At 43.5% G+C, this 16,882-nt stretch overlaps 2 protein-coding genes across 20 annotated transcripts in view; one reads left to right on the forward strand and one right to left on the reverse strand.

Moving 5' to 3' along the window:
• Positions 1-1,013: 1,013 nt before the first annotated feature.
• Positions 1,014-6,062, reverse strand: LOC149977415 (uncharacterized). The gene is made up of 4 exons (XM_090201539.1): positions 6,045-6,062; positions 3,538-4,441; positions 1,294-1,415; positions 1,014-1,208 (listed from the first exon to the last, which is right to left on the reverse strand). The coding sequence occupies exons 1-4, from the start codon at positions 6,060-6,062 to the stop codon at positions 1,014-1,016; spliced, it is 1,239 nt and encodes a 412-aa protein (XP_090057665.1).
• Positions 5,679-16,882, forward strand: part of epb41l3a (erythrocyte membrane protein band 4.1-like 3a) — an 81,875-nt gene continuing 70,671 nt past the window's right edge. For 7 of the 19 annotated variants that reach the window (XM_090199490.1, XM_090199502.1, XM_090199522.1 and 4 more), the window contains exon 1: positions 5,701-5,876. The gene's annotated coding sequence lies outside the window, so the exon portion shown is untranslated. Of the gene's footprint in view, positions 6,831-16,882 lie in introns of all 19 variants that reach the window. The other 12 variants (XM_090199497.1, XM_090199503.1, XM_090199526.1 and 9 more) reach the window with 7 other exon arrangements.

The raw sequence follows: 16,882 nt of genomic DNA on the forward strand, positions 1-16,882 counted from the left end.
TTTGAAGTTCAGCTTTCTAGCTATCTGACTTTCAATGGAAAGCATGGCAAGACTGCAAAGTCTGTCCCGGGACAGATAGTGGACCTAAAATAGTTTTTTTTATCAGTTTTAGCTTACTGAAAACTCTCTCGCCACCAGCAACAGTCACAGGCAGTGTGCAAAATATACGGAAAGCAATGCACACGTCTTCAAAATGCTTTGCAGCTACATCTTACAAACTGCATTCAGAAGACCAAGAGGGGGCTAGGGTCAGTTTGTTATATCTGGAGTACTTCTCCTGTCCTATTCGATGTCCTGTGTGAATTTAAGTGTCCTCTCTCTAATTCTCTCTTTCTCTCTTTCTTTCTCTCTCTCGGAGGACCTGAGCCCTAGGACCATGCCTCAGGACTACCTGACATGATGACTCCTTGCTGTCCCCAGTCCACCTGACCGTGCTGCTGCTCCAGTTTCAACTGTTCTGCCTTATTATTATTGGACCATGCTGGTCATTTATGAACATTTGAACATCTTGGCCATGTTCTGTTATAATCTCAGCCAGAAGAGGACTGGCCACCCCACATAGCCTGGTTCCTCTCTAGGTTTCTTCCTAGGTTTTGGCCTTTCTAGGGAGTTTTTCCTAGCCACTGTGCTTCTACACCTGCATTGCTTGCTGTTTGGGATTTTAGGCTGGGTTTCTGTACAGTACTTTGAGATATCAGCTGATGTACGAAGGGCTATGTAAATAAATTTGATTTGATTTGACAAGTTAGGGGGGGAAATGGCAGCATATACAGTGTTCAGGTGTCTTACTTTATTTTGAAACTCAGGTGTAAGATCTCTGGAATACTTCATGACCAGTGGTTGGCACAAAGAAGATACTTTATCCTCACTAATCTGCCCAACTTTCAGAACAGCAGTTCAATTTTTCCATTGGCGTGGAACCTAGTGTCCAAGTCACTTATGATGTTGTCCATAGCAGTAAAAAACACTGTGTTCCAAAACACCGTTGCATCACTGTCCTGAGCTGTCTCCTCTTAAGAGGTCTCATGGAATCTCTTTCCTTTCCTCTGGCGGCTGTGTTCCTTGCTAAATTGAGATGCAACACCCATTTGCATAGCAATCAGTGTTGCCTCAGACAGCAGAGACTCCCCTCCATCTCTAAGAGCCTGCATCTCTTCCTTTAAGGCTCTGATATTGGCTGCCTCTGTGTCAATGGAGACTTTTCCTGACTGGAGAATCACATTCCTGTCCTCAATGCATTGCAGTCCCTGCAATTATGTCAACTGACATGTCATTCAATACAATGCTGCTCACCTCCTTCTGTTGGGAGTAGGGCTGGTTCAGGGGTATGGAGATGGGGAGACAGGGCTGCTGAGTCTGAAGCTGCATCTGTTGGGCCTGGCACCAGGCAGGGGCAGAGGCTCTCTGGATGTTTACTTTTGATAAAAATAAAAAAATAAACTATTAGTTTTATTAGTACATTGTAAATAAAATATTATATTAGTGATGAAATGTACTAATTAAATGTTTTAACCTAATGTTCTAATAATTGTTTAGGGCCCCTGTCAGTCACAGGCCCTTAGAATTCCCCTCACCCACCCCACTATGCATAGATAATAAACAGAGTAGCAGCAGCGTAAAAGACGGGTCTGGGTAGCCCTTTAATTAGCTGTTCAGTAGTCTTATGGCTTGGGGATAGAAGCTGTTAGGAAGCCTTTTGTACCTAGACTTGGCGCTCCGGTACCGTTTGTTGTGCGGTAGCAGAGAGAACAGTCCATGACTAGGGTGGCTGAAGTCTTTGACTCATGGTCTGAGAGTCTTTAGGCAAACTACAAGCAGGCTGTCATGTGCCTTTTACTGAGGAGTGGCTTCCCGTCTGGCCACTCTACCATAAAGGCTTGATTGGTGCTGCCGAGATGGTTGTACTTCTGGAAGGTTCTCCCATCTCCACAGAGGAACTCTAGAGCTCTTTCAGAGTGACCATTGGGTTCTTGGTCACCTCCCTGACCAAGGCCCTTCTCCCCCGATTCCTCAGTTTGGCCAAGCGGCCAGCTCCAGGAAGAGTCTTGATGGTTCCAAACTTCTTCTATTTAAGAATGATGGAGGCCACTGTGTTCTTGGGGAGCTTCAATGCTGCAGACATTTTTTGCTTACCCTTCCCCAGATCTGTGCCGTGACATAATCCTATCTCGGAGCACTACAGACAATTCCTTTAACCTCATGGCTTGGTTTTTGCTTTGTCATGCACTATCAACTGTGGGACCTTATGTAGACAGGTGTGTGCCTTTCCAACTTATGTCCAATCAATATAATTTACCACAGGTGGACTCCAATCAAGTTGTAGAAACATCTCAAGGATGATCAATGGAAATAGGATGCACCTGACCTCAATTTCGAGTCTCATAGCAAAGGGTCTGAATACTAGTGTAAATAAGGTATTTCTGTTTTAGATTTTTTTTTTATTTGCCCAAAAAATATAGAATCTGTTTTCGCCTTGTCATTACGGGGTATTGTGTGTAGATTGCTGAGGATTTTTTTTTATTCAATCCATTTTAGAATAAGGCTGTAACATAACAAAATGTGGAAAAGGTAAAGGGGTCTGAGTACTTTCCGAAGGCACTGTATCTTATGGCTGACTTGACTGGTAGGCCTGTACTCTCTTGTGATATACTTCTATTGTACATGCAAACGATGTGAAAGACTTACCATATCAGGCCTTCAATTTCAGGCAGTGGTGGAAAAAGTATCAAATTGTCATACTTGAGTAAAAGTAAAAATACCTTAATAGAAAATGACTCAAGTAAAAGTGAGTCACCCAATAGTAAAAGTTTAAATGTATTTGTTTTTAAATATACTTAGGTATCAAAAGTAAATGTAATTGCTAAAATATACTTAAGTATCAAAAGTAGAGGTAAAAGTGTAAATCACAATATTTTTTTAAGGATAGCCAGGGGCACACTCCAACATTTAGACATAATTTACAAGCGAATCATTTGCGTTTAGTGAGTCTGTCAGATTAGACTGTCACGGCTGATTTCCTCCTCTTCGTCTGAAGACGAAGATGGCCCCACTGAATGGCCCCACTGGACTGAGGGGCAACTCCGGACTGAGGGGCAGCTTGGGACTGAGGGGCAGCTTGGGACTGAGGGGCAGCTCGGGACTGAGGGGCAGCTCCGGACTTGGCTGACGACTCTGGCGGATCCTGGCTGACTGACGGCTCTGGTGGATCCTGGCTGACTGGCGGCTCTGGCGGATCTTGGCTGACTGGCGGCTCTGGCGGATTCTGGCTGACTGGAGGCTCCTTGCAGACTGGCGGCTCTGGCGGCTCCTTGCAGACTGGCGGCTCTGGCGGCTCCTTGCAGACTGGCGGCTCTGGCGGCTCCTTGCAGACTGGCGGCTCTGGCGGCTCCTTGCAGACTGGCGGCTCTGGCGGCTCCTTACAGACTGGCGGCCCTGGCGGCTCTAGCAGCTCTGGACAGGCGGGAGACTCCAGAAGCTCTGGACAGACGGGATACTCCAGCAGCTCTGGACAGGCGGGAGACTCTAGCAGCTCTGGACAGGCGGGAGACTCTAGCAGCTCTGGAGAGATGGGAGACTCTAGCAGCTCTGGAGAGACGGGAGAATCTGACGGCGCTGGTGGTACTGGGCCGAGGACACGCACCTTAGGGCGAGTGCGGGGAGGAGGAACAGGGAGTACTGGGCTCTGGACACGCACAGGAAGCCTGGTGCGGGGGACTGCCACTGGAGGGCTGGTGCGTGTAGGTGGCACTGGATAGACCGGACCGTGCAGGAGCACTGGAGCTCTTGAGCACCGAGCCTGCCCAACCTTACCTGGTTGAATGCTCCCGGTCGCCCTGCCAGTGCGGCGAGGTGGAATAGCCCGCACTGGGCTGTGTTGGCGAACCGGGGACACCATGCGTAAGGCTGGTGCCATGTATGCCGGCCCAAGGAGACGCACTGGAGACCAGATGCGTAGAGCCGGCTTCATGGCACATGGCTCGATGCCCACTCTAGCCCGGCCGATACGAGGAGCTGGTATGTACCGCACCGGGCTATGCACCCGCACTGGGGACACTGTGCGCTCCAAAGCATAACACGGTGCCTGCCTGGTCCCTCTCGCTCTCCGGTAAGCACAGGAAGTTGGCGCAGGTCTCCTACCTGGCTTCGCCATACTCCCTGTGTGCCCCCCCCCCCCCAATACATTTTTGGGGCTGACTCTCGGGCTTCCAGCCCTGCTTCCGTGCTGCCTCTTCAAACCGCCGCCTCTCTGCTTTGGCTGCCTCCAGCTCTGCCTTGGGGCGGCGATATTCCCCCGGCTGCGTCCAGGGTCCATCTCCATCCAGTATCTCCTCCCAAGTCCAATAGTCCTGATTGCGCTGCTCCTCCTGCCGCTGCCTGTCACCACGCTGCTTGGTCCTGGGTTGGTGGGTGATTCTGTCATGGCTGATTTCCTCCTCTTCGTCTGACCAGGGATGTTCTCTTGAGAAGAGCGTGATTTGGACCACTTTCCTGTCCTGCCAAGGATTTGAAATGTAACGAGTAATTTTCAGTGTCAGGGAAAATGTATGGAGTAAAAAGTATATTATTTTCTTTAGGAATCTAGTGAAGTAAAAGCAAAAGTGTAAATGGTCAAGTAAAGTACAGATACCAAAAAAACTACTTAAGTAGTACTTTAAAGTATTTTTACTTAAGTACTTTACACCACTGATATCAGGTCTCTTTATTTATTAGCTATTGCTGTAAATCCATTTTAATGAAATGTTGTGTGTCATTGTGTTCTAAATCATTCTGAAACATAAATCAGAATTGTCTGTGTGAAAGCTGTTTTCAGCTGCACTTCCACTGATAGCCACATGAAGCCAGTATTCCACTTCACACCAAAGTGCCAGTCTAAGAAGCAATGGCAGTGAAGAGCAATGTGTTCCAATGATTATGCTACTGCAATCTGACCACACACTAGCTGACTCTACCTTCTGTTACAATACCACAGCCATTTACATGTCATAACTCCCTGTGGATATGCCCTAATAAAATAGTGCACACACCAACGCTCCAGATCAAGTTAGATGGCTATACTGTAGTTATCCATAATATAAATAATGACTTTCAATAGATTATATCTCTGTGTGTGGGAGAGGGTGGGAGGAATTTATTCCAGGTGACAGGATTACATTCAGTAATTCATAAGACAGTTGGGACACACCCTTCATAAGGATCGGGTAAAGATACATGTGGTCTGAGGTGTATTAAGAAGATATAGCCTACTGACGTGTCACTGTGACATTCTTTGTAACTCCTATTACACTCTAAAGGGAATACTTGTCATACCCAAAGCCAGTTGGCCTGTTAATAATAGCCTAAAATTATATTGATCAACTCCAGTGTTTTGACTCTGAATTTCCCTCAAAATCAGATGCATAGAGACTGATACAGGCATTTGCCCTGAAATAACCAGCAAGCTTAGTTATTCAGTAGTGCACGCACCTCCATTTCAATAGCTATAACAGATACTACTCTCCCTGCCGTTGCATTAGGCAGCAGGAGCGACATTTGTCTGAATACTGTAGTCCAGAGGGACAGTAACTGCGTTTATCTCACTCAATAAAGCCACTGGAATTGAGCTCCAACAGCCAGCCCACATCTGTTTAACTGACAGTAACCTTGGCCTATGAGGGTTGACCTAAAGCGTTTCCTTAATTGCGCAATAGGGGGCGTGAATGTGTGGAACGCTTGGTTCTATTGTGGAGAGCGAGGGGACGGTTTTGCAGGTGAGGCAATCTCTGCTGAACTGCATTTAGGCTACGGCAACCCGCCAACTAGACATTTCAGAAATAACGGTATTGATTGAGCGGATTGTATCAGTTGGCTGGGAGCACAAACATATCTACAGGAATCAGGTAAACACGTTTTCAAGTGAAATACCCTATATAGTTAATTCGGGACAGACTTTAGCGCGTCAATGGTAATGAGAGTAGCCTAATGTCTGTTCGTTTTGTTTTGGGGTCACTGAGTAATGTTAGTGTGTTTACTGTGAAGCTCTATCGATGGGTGTTTTGAAAGTTTACCTTGTTGCAGGTATACATATTTTCTATTCGAAGTTGTCTAAACATTTTTGAGCGAACTGTATTGCCTTATGCGCATTTCATTATTTGCGAAAATGACTTGTTTTTACAACAATATCCCACATCCGTGCGAGGGAGATATTACATATATTCCCTTGAATTATGACCATTTCTCCTTTAGGCTACTGTATTTTACTGTATCAGGTCTCCATGCGTTCAACAGCTGTTGATACAAAGTATCCAGTGCGTAAAGCTTCGAGGATAGACATATGGCTACTGTATTCTACATCTGGAATTCATTCTCCAGTCGCTGTAAACTACTCTGTAGAATGGTTTCATTTTGAAACAGCGAATACTTATATTCCTGCATACTGTAATAGTGAATATATCCATATCTGCAGCAGTACACCGGTCTTTGGTAGTAGGCTATAGGGGAAATATTCGATGTCAGTCTCTGCAGTCAAGAATGTTGATGTGCGGTGATTGTCGTGTACAGATGGCTGGCTTCACCGCAGGCGCGTGCCACTGGCAAAAACATTGGCGCCTGTTCTGATTGCAGTTTGGAATGAACACTGCTGTAGGCCTACAAATATTGATGTAGCCTAAATTATTACTGTTTTACAAAATGTATACTGGTGTAGCCTATTTGATCTCAAGGTTATGTTGGTCATGTTTTGCACTTTGAGTGTTGAACATCTTATATTTTATTACATTTTCCCCCCACATCACTCTGGATCAACTTGAATGCAATTCCGGATGGAACCTGGATGTGCTGTATGAATTATCACGGTGAGTACAAATAAATACTCCCTACATTTCCACACAAAAGGAATATAACCTGTTGGAGGGGTCTGCCCTTGTCACCTATCAACAAATTGTGGGACATTTAAGTCTACTGTAGGCTATAACTGTTAGGCTCCTTTGAGATTGCCAAATGCCTTGGAGGCTATAAATGCATAGCCTAGCCTACCACAGCAAATGGTTTTGCAGGTATGACACAGAGAGAGTTGAATTGGGGTGAATTGACTACAGAGAATGCCTTTTGCTGTGACAAGGAAGTGAATAAACTCAAGAAACACAGTTCAAAAAGGTTATTTTTAGGACAGCCTGTTCTGTTTGGGTTTTAACCTACCGGTATTTGTCTCGTATTTAATCTTCCGAACCCCCCAAAGCTGTGGATTAACCACAGCAAATGTCAGTCAGCACAGCACTAGAAACACTAAGCTATTAAAATACTACAGAAATGTCTGTCAGTCTTCGGTCTGGCGTGCTGTTATTGTAATTTTTGTGCAGCTGATACTTCCTATTTATATCGTTGGGCTTCTTCTGTCCATTCCCTAGGGGAAAAGTTCAGTTACTGCCAGGCAGATGTGCCTCTGGTTCTCTCCTCTCTCTCTCTATCTTTCTCTCTCTCTCAATTCAATTTAAGGGATTTTTTTGGCATGGGAAACATATGTTTACATTGCCAAAGCAAGTGAAATAGATAATTAACAAAAGTGAAATAAACAAAAAACATTTTTACAGTGAACATTACACTCACAAAAGTTCCAGAAGAATAAAGACATGTAAAATATTGTATTATGTGCAAATAGTTAAAGTACAAAAGGGAAAATAAATAAACATAAATATGGGTTGTATTTACAATGGTGTTTGTTCTTCACTGTTTGCCCTTGTGGCAACAGGTCACAAATCGTGCTGCTGTAATGGTACACTGTGGTATTTCACCCAATAGATATGGGACTTTATCAAAATTGGGTTTGTTTTCAAATTCTTTGTAGGTCTGTGTAATTTTGGGGAAACATTTGTCTCTAATATGGTCATACATTTTGCAGGAGGTTAGGAAGTGCAGATCAGTTTCCACCTCATTTTGTGGGCAGTGTGCACATAGCCTGTCTTCTCTTGAGTGCCAGGTCTGCCTACAGCAGCCTTTCTCAATAGCAAGGCAATGCTCACTGAGTCTGTCAGGTATTCTGCCACTGTGTACTCTCTGTTTAGGGCCAAAATATGTTTTAGTTTGCTCTGTTTCTCCTCTCTCTTTCTCTCAGGGAAGTGTTTTCCTGCAATACGATACAAAAGCAAAAATAATCCTTATTGATCTGCAGGTATAACTCAGACTCAGCCTCCTTTCCCAGCAGCAGTCATAAAGTGCTCCATTACCAGAATGACTCATGCCTACTGATCAGACATTTTTCATGTAGCCAAACTTATGGGATGATTATGAATGCTTAAGTGCTATGAAAGTCAAAGTATCAACTCAGCATGGTAAATATTTGATTGCAATACCCTGGCTATGCCTGCTCCAGTGTTGCTGCCCCCTGCCTTGTAGTTTGGGAGAAAACAACCACTGTTTCAGGTTGTCAGGGCTTTAGTGCATATAGTCTTTTTAATTAAACTTGGGTGCAAAGACCTCTGTATTCACATTACAGTTTCCTGGTTATATTTTGTAAAGCAATATATATGGTCGTCTCTGACTGCAAGATTGTTATGCACTGATTAAATAGTTATATTTACTTTTCGAGATTGTAAGATAGAATCTCAGATTGCACTGCACTCTCCCTCTAATATAGAAAGAAGCTCATGAAAGAAGGTTTGAAGAATCCTATAGGCTATGCACAATGCATTCCGTAGGCCAGTGGTTCCCAAACTTTTTATAGTCCCGTACCCCTTCAAACATTCAACTTCTAGCTGCGTACCCCCTCTAGCACCAGGGTCAGCGCACTCTCAAATGTTGTTTTTTGCCATCATTGTAGGCCTGCCACACACACACTATACGATACATTTATTAAACATAAGAATGAGTGTGAGTTTGTCACAACCTGACTCGTGGGAAGTGACAATGAGCTCTTATAGGACCAGGGCACAAATAATGATATAATAATAATCAATAATTTTGCTCTTTATTTAGCCATCTTACATATTAAAACCTTATTTGTTCATCAAAAATTGTGAATAACTCACCACAGGTTAATGAGAAGGGTGTGCTTGAAAGGATGCACATAACTCTGCAATGTTGGGTTGTATTGGAGAGAGTCTCAGTCTTTTTCCACACACAGTCTGTGCCTGTATTTAGTTTTCATGCTAGTGAGGGCCGAGAATCCACTCTCACATAGGTACGTGGTTATGAAGGGCATTAGTGTCTTAACAGCGCGATTTGCCAAAGCAGGATACTCTGGCAGTATCCTAAATTTGGCAGTGGCTTCTGATTAAATTACATTTTCACAGAACTACTTGTTGCAATTTCGATGAGGCTCTCTTGTTTAGATATCGGTAAGTGGACTGGAGGCAGGGCATGAAAGGGATAACCAATCCAGTTGTTTGTGTCATCTGTTTCGGGAAAGTACCTGCGTAATTGTGCACCCAACTCACTCAGGTGCTTCGCTATATCAAATTTGACATTGTCCGTAAGCTTGAGTTCATTTGCACACAAAAAAATCATCCAATGATGGAAAGACCTGTGTGTTGAAGAGCTCCAACTTCTTAATCATAGCCTGAATTTTGTCCCGCACATTGAATATTGTTGCGGAGAGTCCCTGTAATCCTAGATTCAGATCATTCAGGCGAGAAAAAACATCTCCCAGATAGGCCAGTCATGTGAGAAACTTGTCATCATGCAAGCGGCCAGACAAGTGAAAATTATGGTTAGAAAATAAAACTTTAAGCTCGTCAATCAATTTTTAAAAACATGTCAATACTTTTCCCCTTGATAACCAGCACACTTCTGTGTCTGTCGTAAAAGCGTTACATGGTCGCTGCTCATATCATTGCATAGTGCAGAATATACACGAGAGTTCAGGGGCCTTGCTTTAACAAAGTTAAACATTTTCACTGTAGTGTCCAAAACGTCTTACAAGCTGTCAGACATTGCCTTGGCAGAAGTACCCTCTCGGTGGATGCTGCAGTGTACCCAAGTAGCGTCGGGAGCAACTGCTTGCACACGTATTACCACCCCACTATGTCTCCCTGTCATGGCTTTAGCACCATCAGTACAGGTACCAACACATCTTGACCACCAAAGTCCTTTTTATGTCACAAAGCTGTCCAGTACTTAAAAAATATATCCTCTCCCGTTGTCCTGGTTTCCAGTGGTTTGCAGAAGGGGATGTCTTCCTGAATTGACCCCCCCATAAACATAACGGACATATACCAGGAGCTGTGCCAGGCCCGCAACGTCTGTTGACTCATCCAGCTGTAATGCATAGAATTCACTGGTTTCAAAACATCTCCTGCCATATCACTGATGTGTTGTTTGATGAAGTCATTGTCTGTATAGTTTTTTGGGCCTTTTCCCCCAGCCACATATGCGGCAGCAGGAATAAATAAGTCCTCCACAATAGTATGGGGCTTGCCTGTCATAGCCACTTGGTAGCTCACCATATAAGACGGTTCTAGACCCTTGTTATTAATGGTATCTGTTGCTTTTATACATGTCTTACTACTTGAAAGTCGTCTTAATTCTCTCTCAAAAAACTCCCGTGACTTATTTTTCAAACTGGCATGTTTTGTTTCTAAATGTCTGTGCAAGAGTGAAGGTTTTATTGAGTTGTGAGATAGTACTTTTGCACATATAACACACTGTGGCTCAGGAAAGGCACTACTCCCAATATAAGTGAACCCCAAATCAATGTAGTTCTCATCATATTTGCACCTCTTCGATGGTCCAACGTCCCTGTCTGTTGTTCGGTGCTTTCCCGGGTCAAGGGGCAGTAGCTCTTTAGCTGCATCAGATTCACAACTGTCAGTATCCACACTAGCTGGGCTAACAACAAATGTAGAATTACTGATGCTAGCATTGGATGTGCTCGTGGGAAGCAGAACAACTTGTGTCGTCGACAGGTGCAGGTGTAGTACTGCTGGTAGTAGCAGTACTATCAGTAGAGGTGGTATATGTCTCTATGGACACGGGCCTTAGTTTTTTTTTTACCATTTATCAATTTTCGAGCAAACGGAATGAGCAGCAGCTACATTTGGCTTCATAGTGAAATTCCCGTGAGAGAGTAACGATTAATGTGATTGGATGTTCATTATTTGACTAGGCTACCTATATTTGACGTTGTGCTGTTATTTCGCTGAATACTAGATTTTTGGCAGTGAAACGAGGTTACTCTCATCGAATGTATAAGAGGCGAAGTCAGGTGCAAGGAGAGTAGAGTGATGTAAACAGGCGCACTTTTATTTTAGTTCCAAAACGAGAGCACTACATAAATCAAATGCGTTCAAAACACGGAACATAACAAAAGTAAAGCGCGTAATAAAACACCACAATAACATGAAACAATATCACACAAAACATGATGGGAAACAGAGGGTTAGATACAAGTAGATTTGTTGGGGAAATGAAAACCAGGTGTGTATGGAGACAAGACAAATGGATATATGAAAAATGGCTAGAAAACCGGTGACGTCGATCGCCGAACGCCGCCCGAACAAGGAGAATAGCCGACTTTGGCGGAAGTCATGACATACTCATGCGAGAATAAAACCTCACCCAAATGTATAGCCCCGTTGGAAAATATAAATGGACTGTTTGAAAATGCGAAGAAAAAAATAAATATAAATAAAATAAATTGGCCCAGTGCACAATTGGCCCAGCATCGTCCGGGTTAGGGGAAGGTTTGGCAGGGGTTGACCAAAAAATCATGCCTGTCATCTTAGCTTTAACACAAATGCGCACATGCAGGCACAAATGCTACACACAGACATTAACACTCAAAACTATGCCAGTCTGCACCAGCAGTACCCAGGGGAGCAGGCCTCCACATCTTGTTTGATATTTTTCCATTGATACTCTCACTGTAATTACAAATCTGCTACATCTCACACTGGCCAAGATCAAAAGTTGATTCCATACCCAATACACTGGTCTACTCAATGATTCAAAGAAACCCTTTTTTTTCTTTTACCTTTTGCTTGTGCCTATGTTAAACTAAAGGTTGACTTATTGAAGCATCCCTCACCCTGGACTCAGGGCTATGTTGTATTGATGAGGGGCTTTAAACGTGATGAATGCAACTGCAATGGATTGATGCCCTTATTCACGAAGCGTCTCAGAGTAAGAGTGCTGATTTAGGATCAGTTTAGCCTTTTAGAACATGTTGAATAAGATTACATGGGCAGGGGGGACCTGATCCTAGATCATCACTCCTACTGTGAGACAGAGGGAATACAGGCCTAGTTGTATGTCACATGCATTGTAAATCAGGCTCAGAAAACAGATGTAGCCTGCCCATTGCCCACCGTGCTCAAACAGGTGGATTCAATGTTGTTTTCACAAAGTTATTTTAATCGTGTTACATTGTTATTACAGTGTTTTTACAGTTCTACCAACATGGGAAAAAAAATAGTAATCAATATAATTTTTTTGCCTTTTGTACCCAACTTAAAACCAAAGCGCTATAGCTGGCCTCAATATTTGAACTCGTTCAGTTGTTTGTTGACAAGTCTTATCAAATCTCTATCAAAAGTGAACATTGAACTGACATCTGTGCTCAGTGAGTAGGTCTCAGTTAACTCAGTGCTGCTAGGTCCTTATCATACACTGTGTGATGAGTGTTGCGCGTTGACTGTAACAGAAATAATGGTCATCGATGATTTGTTTGTTCATTGACCGTTGTCTGAAATCTTTGGCCTCAAAAGCACTTCTCTTTTATTGATGTAATGGGCCATAAACAAAAGCTAATCTCCTGAGTCAATATTCTTCCTTCCTCTATCTCCGGCCTTTTATATCAGGGATTGAAAGATCATTGTTCCAAGTCATGCGGTCGCAATGATAATCACTTTGACAGGGTATGACTAAGTAGCCTATCTTCCGCATGATATTTTCTTATAAAATCCTAGTTTTGGATGATTTGTCAAGTCTTCCCCTGAGTGCATTTACACTCGATTTCTGATATCACGGCCAAAGTTTTCACTAGTAGCCGGGATTGCTGTGTAAAACAGGAAGTGAGCGTGGGTAACAGAAAGTACGAGGCAGCACTAATGACATAACCTCACTGACAATGTACCACTGTCTGTGGAATGATGCCTGTTATGGATTTAGTGGTGAATGGGTAAACCATTGTATCCTTAGCTTGGGACTTTTAAATGTATCTATACACTCAAATGTCATCCAAAAAGCTTTTCAGTGTCTACACAGCTGCATCAACAGCTTACATAATGAATGCAAATGGATATTAGATGGCTGTTCATGACAAAAACATGCTTTTCTCCTGCCTTTTATGAGTGCCAGGTCTGTGGAGTTTCCCTGTGTTAGATATATATTTCCACACTGGAGGTTGGAATAATACTGTGTAATTGATGATAATGATTTTTTTTGTGTAAGGGCTGTTTGAAAAGACTGCCTGAAGTTTCAGCCTGTTTTGGTGGGATGGAGTTTTGGCCTGCCTGGTGACATCACTCCCAGACAGTCAGAGCAAAATTCTTGCTTGAGAAATTGCTCTTTGCTAAGAAGCTATTTTTGTTTCTTTTTGACCACTTTAACTGAGTATGGTACTTAATTGTTACCCACTAAGATGATGGGGTTGCCTACTATGTCGAGACACCTGAGTAGAGGCATTTTGAGTGTCTGCTGTAGGTTCGACTCTGCCTTAGTGCTGCTCATTTGGCTGGCTGTGCTGTGATGGCTTTCTCTTCAGCAAAGTGTGCCCATTCTTCACATTGAGTCCACTGTAAAAGTCTGATTGAGGTTTCAGACATCATTAAAGATGATTTTCCTAAAAGTCTGTGTTGAGGGACTGCCAGAGCTAGAGCCCACTTGCTCAGCAAAAGCAATTATAGTCTCTGTCATATTAGATAGTGTGCAGGGGAATGGCTGAAAAACAGCCCAATAGACAAGGAATGAAGTCTGGAGCTTTGAAGATGTGTGTGTGTGTGTGTGTGTGTGTGTGTGTGTGTGTGTGTGTGTGTGTGTGTGTGTGTGTGTGTGTGTGTGCGCGCGCGCTCCCACAGCAGATCTGTCAGGTTTGGCTACATACCCGCGGCAGGTGAAGGAGAGAACTTGCAAACCAAAACAGCAGACAAACTCCTCCCTCACAAACATGTACAGTGTGTACTAGGTTAGTCAGTTGAGTAGTATACTGAGTTATATACTGAGCAATAGCAATGTAGCACAGCTTTGGATGTAGCATGACCAGATCTAGGCTATATTAGCTACTGCAGATCATGTTGTCTATCAGTATACTGTGGATCAGTGCCACTCTTTTCATGCTGTTCTTATCTGAGGCATGCCTAACTAAATGTGTGTGCATGTTGTATTGGCCCAGTTCCAGAGACAGAACATCTAGAATAGAAGTCTGTCTCTTGAGCAGGCCTATTTCACAGTCACCGCCCTCCATACAGGACTGTAGGATTCCATGCAGTTGTCTGTCTAGCTTTCAGTGTGCAGATGCATTCTATAGGGCTGGCACAATTACCGTATAACCATGTATTTGACGGTAATGGATGAAGACAGTCGTGAAAATAAAATAACCGTCATAACCTTTTAACCTTTTTTGTTATTTATTTTTACAAACAGCTGACTGAAGAGGGGGTGGCTGGGAATTTGTGTCCGTTTCTACGGTAACATGGTCTCTTAAAAACGTGATGAAGCGTTGTTGCTCCTTGCTGAAACAAACCGGGTGTTGTAGCAAACAAGCACACGGGAGAAAGGTGCCAGCGAGGTGCAGCAGCAGAACACAGAGAAAGGTGCCAGCGAGGTGCAGCAGCAGAACACAGAGAAAGGTGCCAGCGAGGTGCAGCAGCAGAACACAGAGAAAGGTGCCAGCGAGGTGCAGCAGCAGAACACAGAGAAAGGTGCCAGCGAGGTGCAGCAGCAGAACACAGAGAAAGGTGCCAGCGAGGTGCAGCAGCAGAACACAGAGAAAGGTGCCAGCGAGGTGCAGCAGCAGAACACAGAGAAAGGTGCCAGCGAGGTGCAGCAGCAGAACACAGAGAAAGGTGCCAGCGAGGTGCAGCAGCAGAACACAGAGAAAGGTGCCAGCGAGGTGCAGCAGCAGAACACAGAAATATAATATATGGCAGCACATGCAGTCAGGAGTGGAGGAGAGAAAATTATTATATATTTTTTTGTCTGTTATTCAAAGCATTATTACGTAGACCACGGTCATTTGGCGGGCCAATTACCGTCATCCAAAATTCCATTACCGTCACAGCCCTAGCATTCTAGTCCATCTTAAAATGCCGCAGTTAAGACCTTTTTTAATTACGGATCCCGCATGGCTGCACATAGAGGCAATGTTTCATGTTTTTTGCCTCACAAAAAAAAACAGCCACTACTTTTTACTCTGTGTGAGATATTCTATTGCAGTAATTGTCCCTGGTGCCTTCTTCAGCTCGTAGAAATACCTTGTGATTCATCCCCCCTGCTGAGTGAATGCCCTTTGTAGATAGATGTCTCAGTGATGGATTCTGGAAGGGCTTCGCTGAATAGATTTGGGTGTTTTTTCGTATTTTTTTTTTAGCTTTCCCTTGTTAGAATGTTATTAGCATGGATCTGACGAACATTATATAGCTTAAAACCTATCACAAGCAAAGACGATGTGTGTGGGGGGTGTTGTGTGTGTGTCTGTGAATGTTTGTGTGCACACTAGACCTGGGCGATATGGGCAAAAGTCCATATCATGATAAATTGACTGAATTATCACGATAATGATACATTTAACAATATGTTTGTATAACATTAATGTGCAACACAGTAATTTTTTACATTCCCTTTAAAACTACTATTACTGGGCTCCCGAGTGGCACCGCGGTCTAAGGCACTTCATCCCAGTGCTAGAGGTGTCACTGGTTCGATCCTGAGCTGTGTCGCAGCCGGACGCGAACGGGAGACCCATGAGGCGGCGCACAATTGACCCAGCATCGTCCGGGTTAGGGGATGGTTTGTCCGGCTGGGATGTCCTTGTCCCATCATGCTCTAGTGACTCCTGGTGGCGGCCGGGCACATCTACACTGAATTTGGTAGCCAGCTGTACGATGTTTCCTACGACATATTGGTGCGGCTGGCTTCCGGGTTACGAGAGCAGGGTGTCGAGAAGCAGTGCAGCTTGGCAGGATCGTGTTTTGGAGGAGACATGGCTCTCGACCTTTGCCTCTCCCGAGTCCGTATGGGAGTTGCAGCGATGGGACAAGACTGTAACTACCAATTGGATATCACGAAAGTGGTGAGAGAAAAAAGTAAGTACAAATACAAATAATAATACTGCTACTACTTTGAATGTTGCAGCTTTCAATTGTCCCGTTAACACTCACACATTAGCAAACATATTTTATTTCAAACTTCACATATCTCTAGTAAAGGCTACTTATCGTGGTGAATGATATCTGGTAAATGTCCACGAAAGTGGTCGGTTCAGTCCGTGTCTAACTTTCGGTTTAACCTACCAGCTCAAGTGCATGCTTGCATGTTTCTGTGTGAATTTACCTGTGAGTTTGTGTATGTGTGCACATACATGCATGTGTGTGACTTCACAAGTGTGTGTGTGTGTGTGTGTGTGTGTGTCTGTGTGTGTGTGTGTGCGCTCCCGACCTGGGTTCAAATATTGATATATTTATTTGTATTACTTTAACTTACATTTCAAAGTATTTTCAAATACAAATATTGAAATATGTGAATACTCCCAGGCATTTCAGCTCAGTTCTGTTTGGTCGTAGGATTACTGTTTGGTCCTGTAATGTATTTGGAAACACATATTTGAAAATAGTTTCAAATTGTTGGCTGTTTATTGGACATGATTTGAAAATACTTTCAAATAACTAATAGAAGTAGTTGATTCTACACCACATTATTTGAAAATACTCAATTACAAATATTTCAATGACAAATACTTAAATACATATGTATTTGA

Source organism: Oncorhynchus mykiss, chromosome 15 (genome assembly GCF_057628025.1).
Source record: "Oncorhynchus mykiss isolate SJ-2025 chromosome 15, ASM5762802v1, whole genome shotgun sequence".
NCBI lineage: Eukaryota > Metazoa > Chordata > Actinopteri > Salmoniformes > Salmonidae > Oncorhynchus > Oncorhynchus mykiss.

What these genes read in the sequence shown, in the direction of transcription:
- LOC149977415 (XM_090201539.1), bottom strand. An exon ending in GCTGCTAGAGTCTCCCGCCT is followed by an intron (nt 1,416 to 3,537) that starts GTCCAGAGCTGC and finishes TTTTATCAAAAG; the next exon opens with TAAACATCCAGAGAGCCTCT. An exon ending in CCTACTCCCAACAGAAGGAG is followed by an intron (nt 1,209 to 1,293) that starts GTGAGCAGCATT and finishes GTGATTCTCCAG; the next exon opens with TCAGGAAAAGTCTCCATTGA.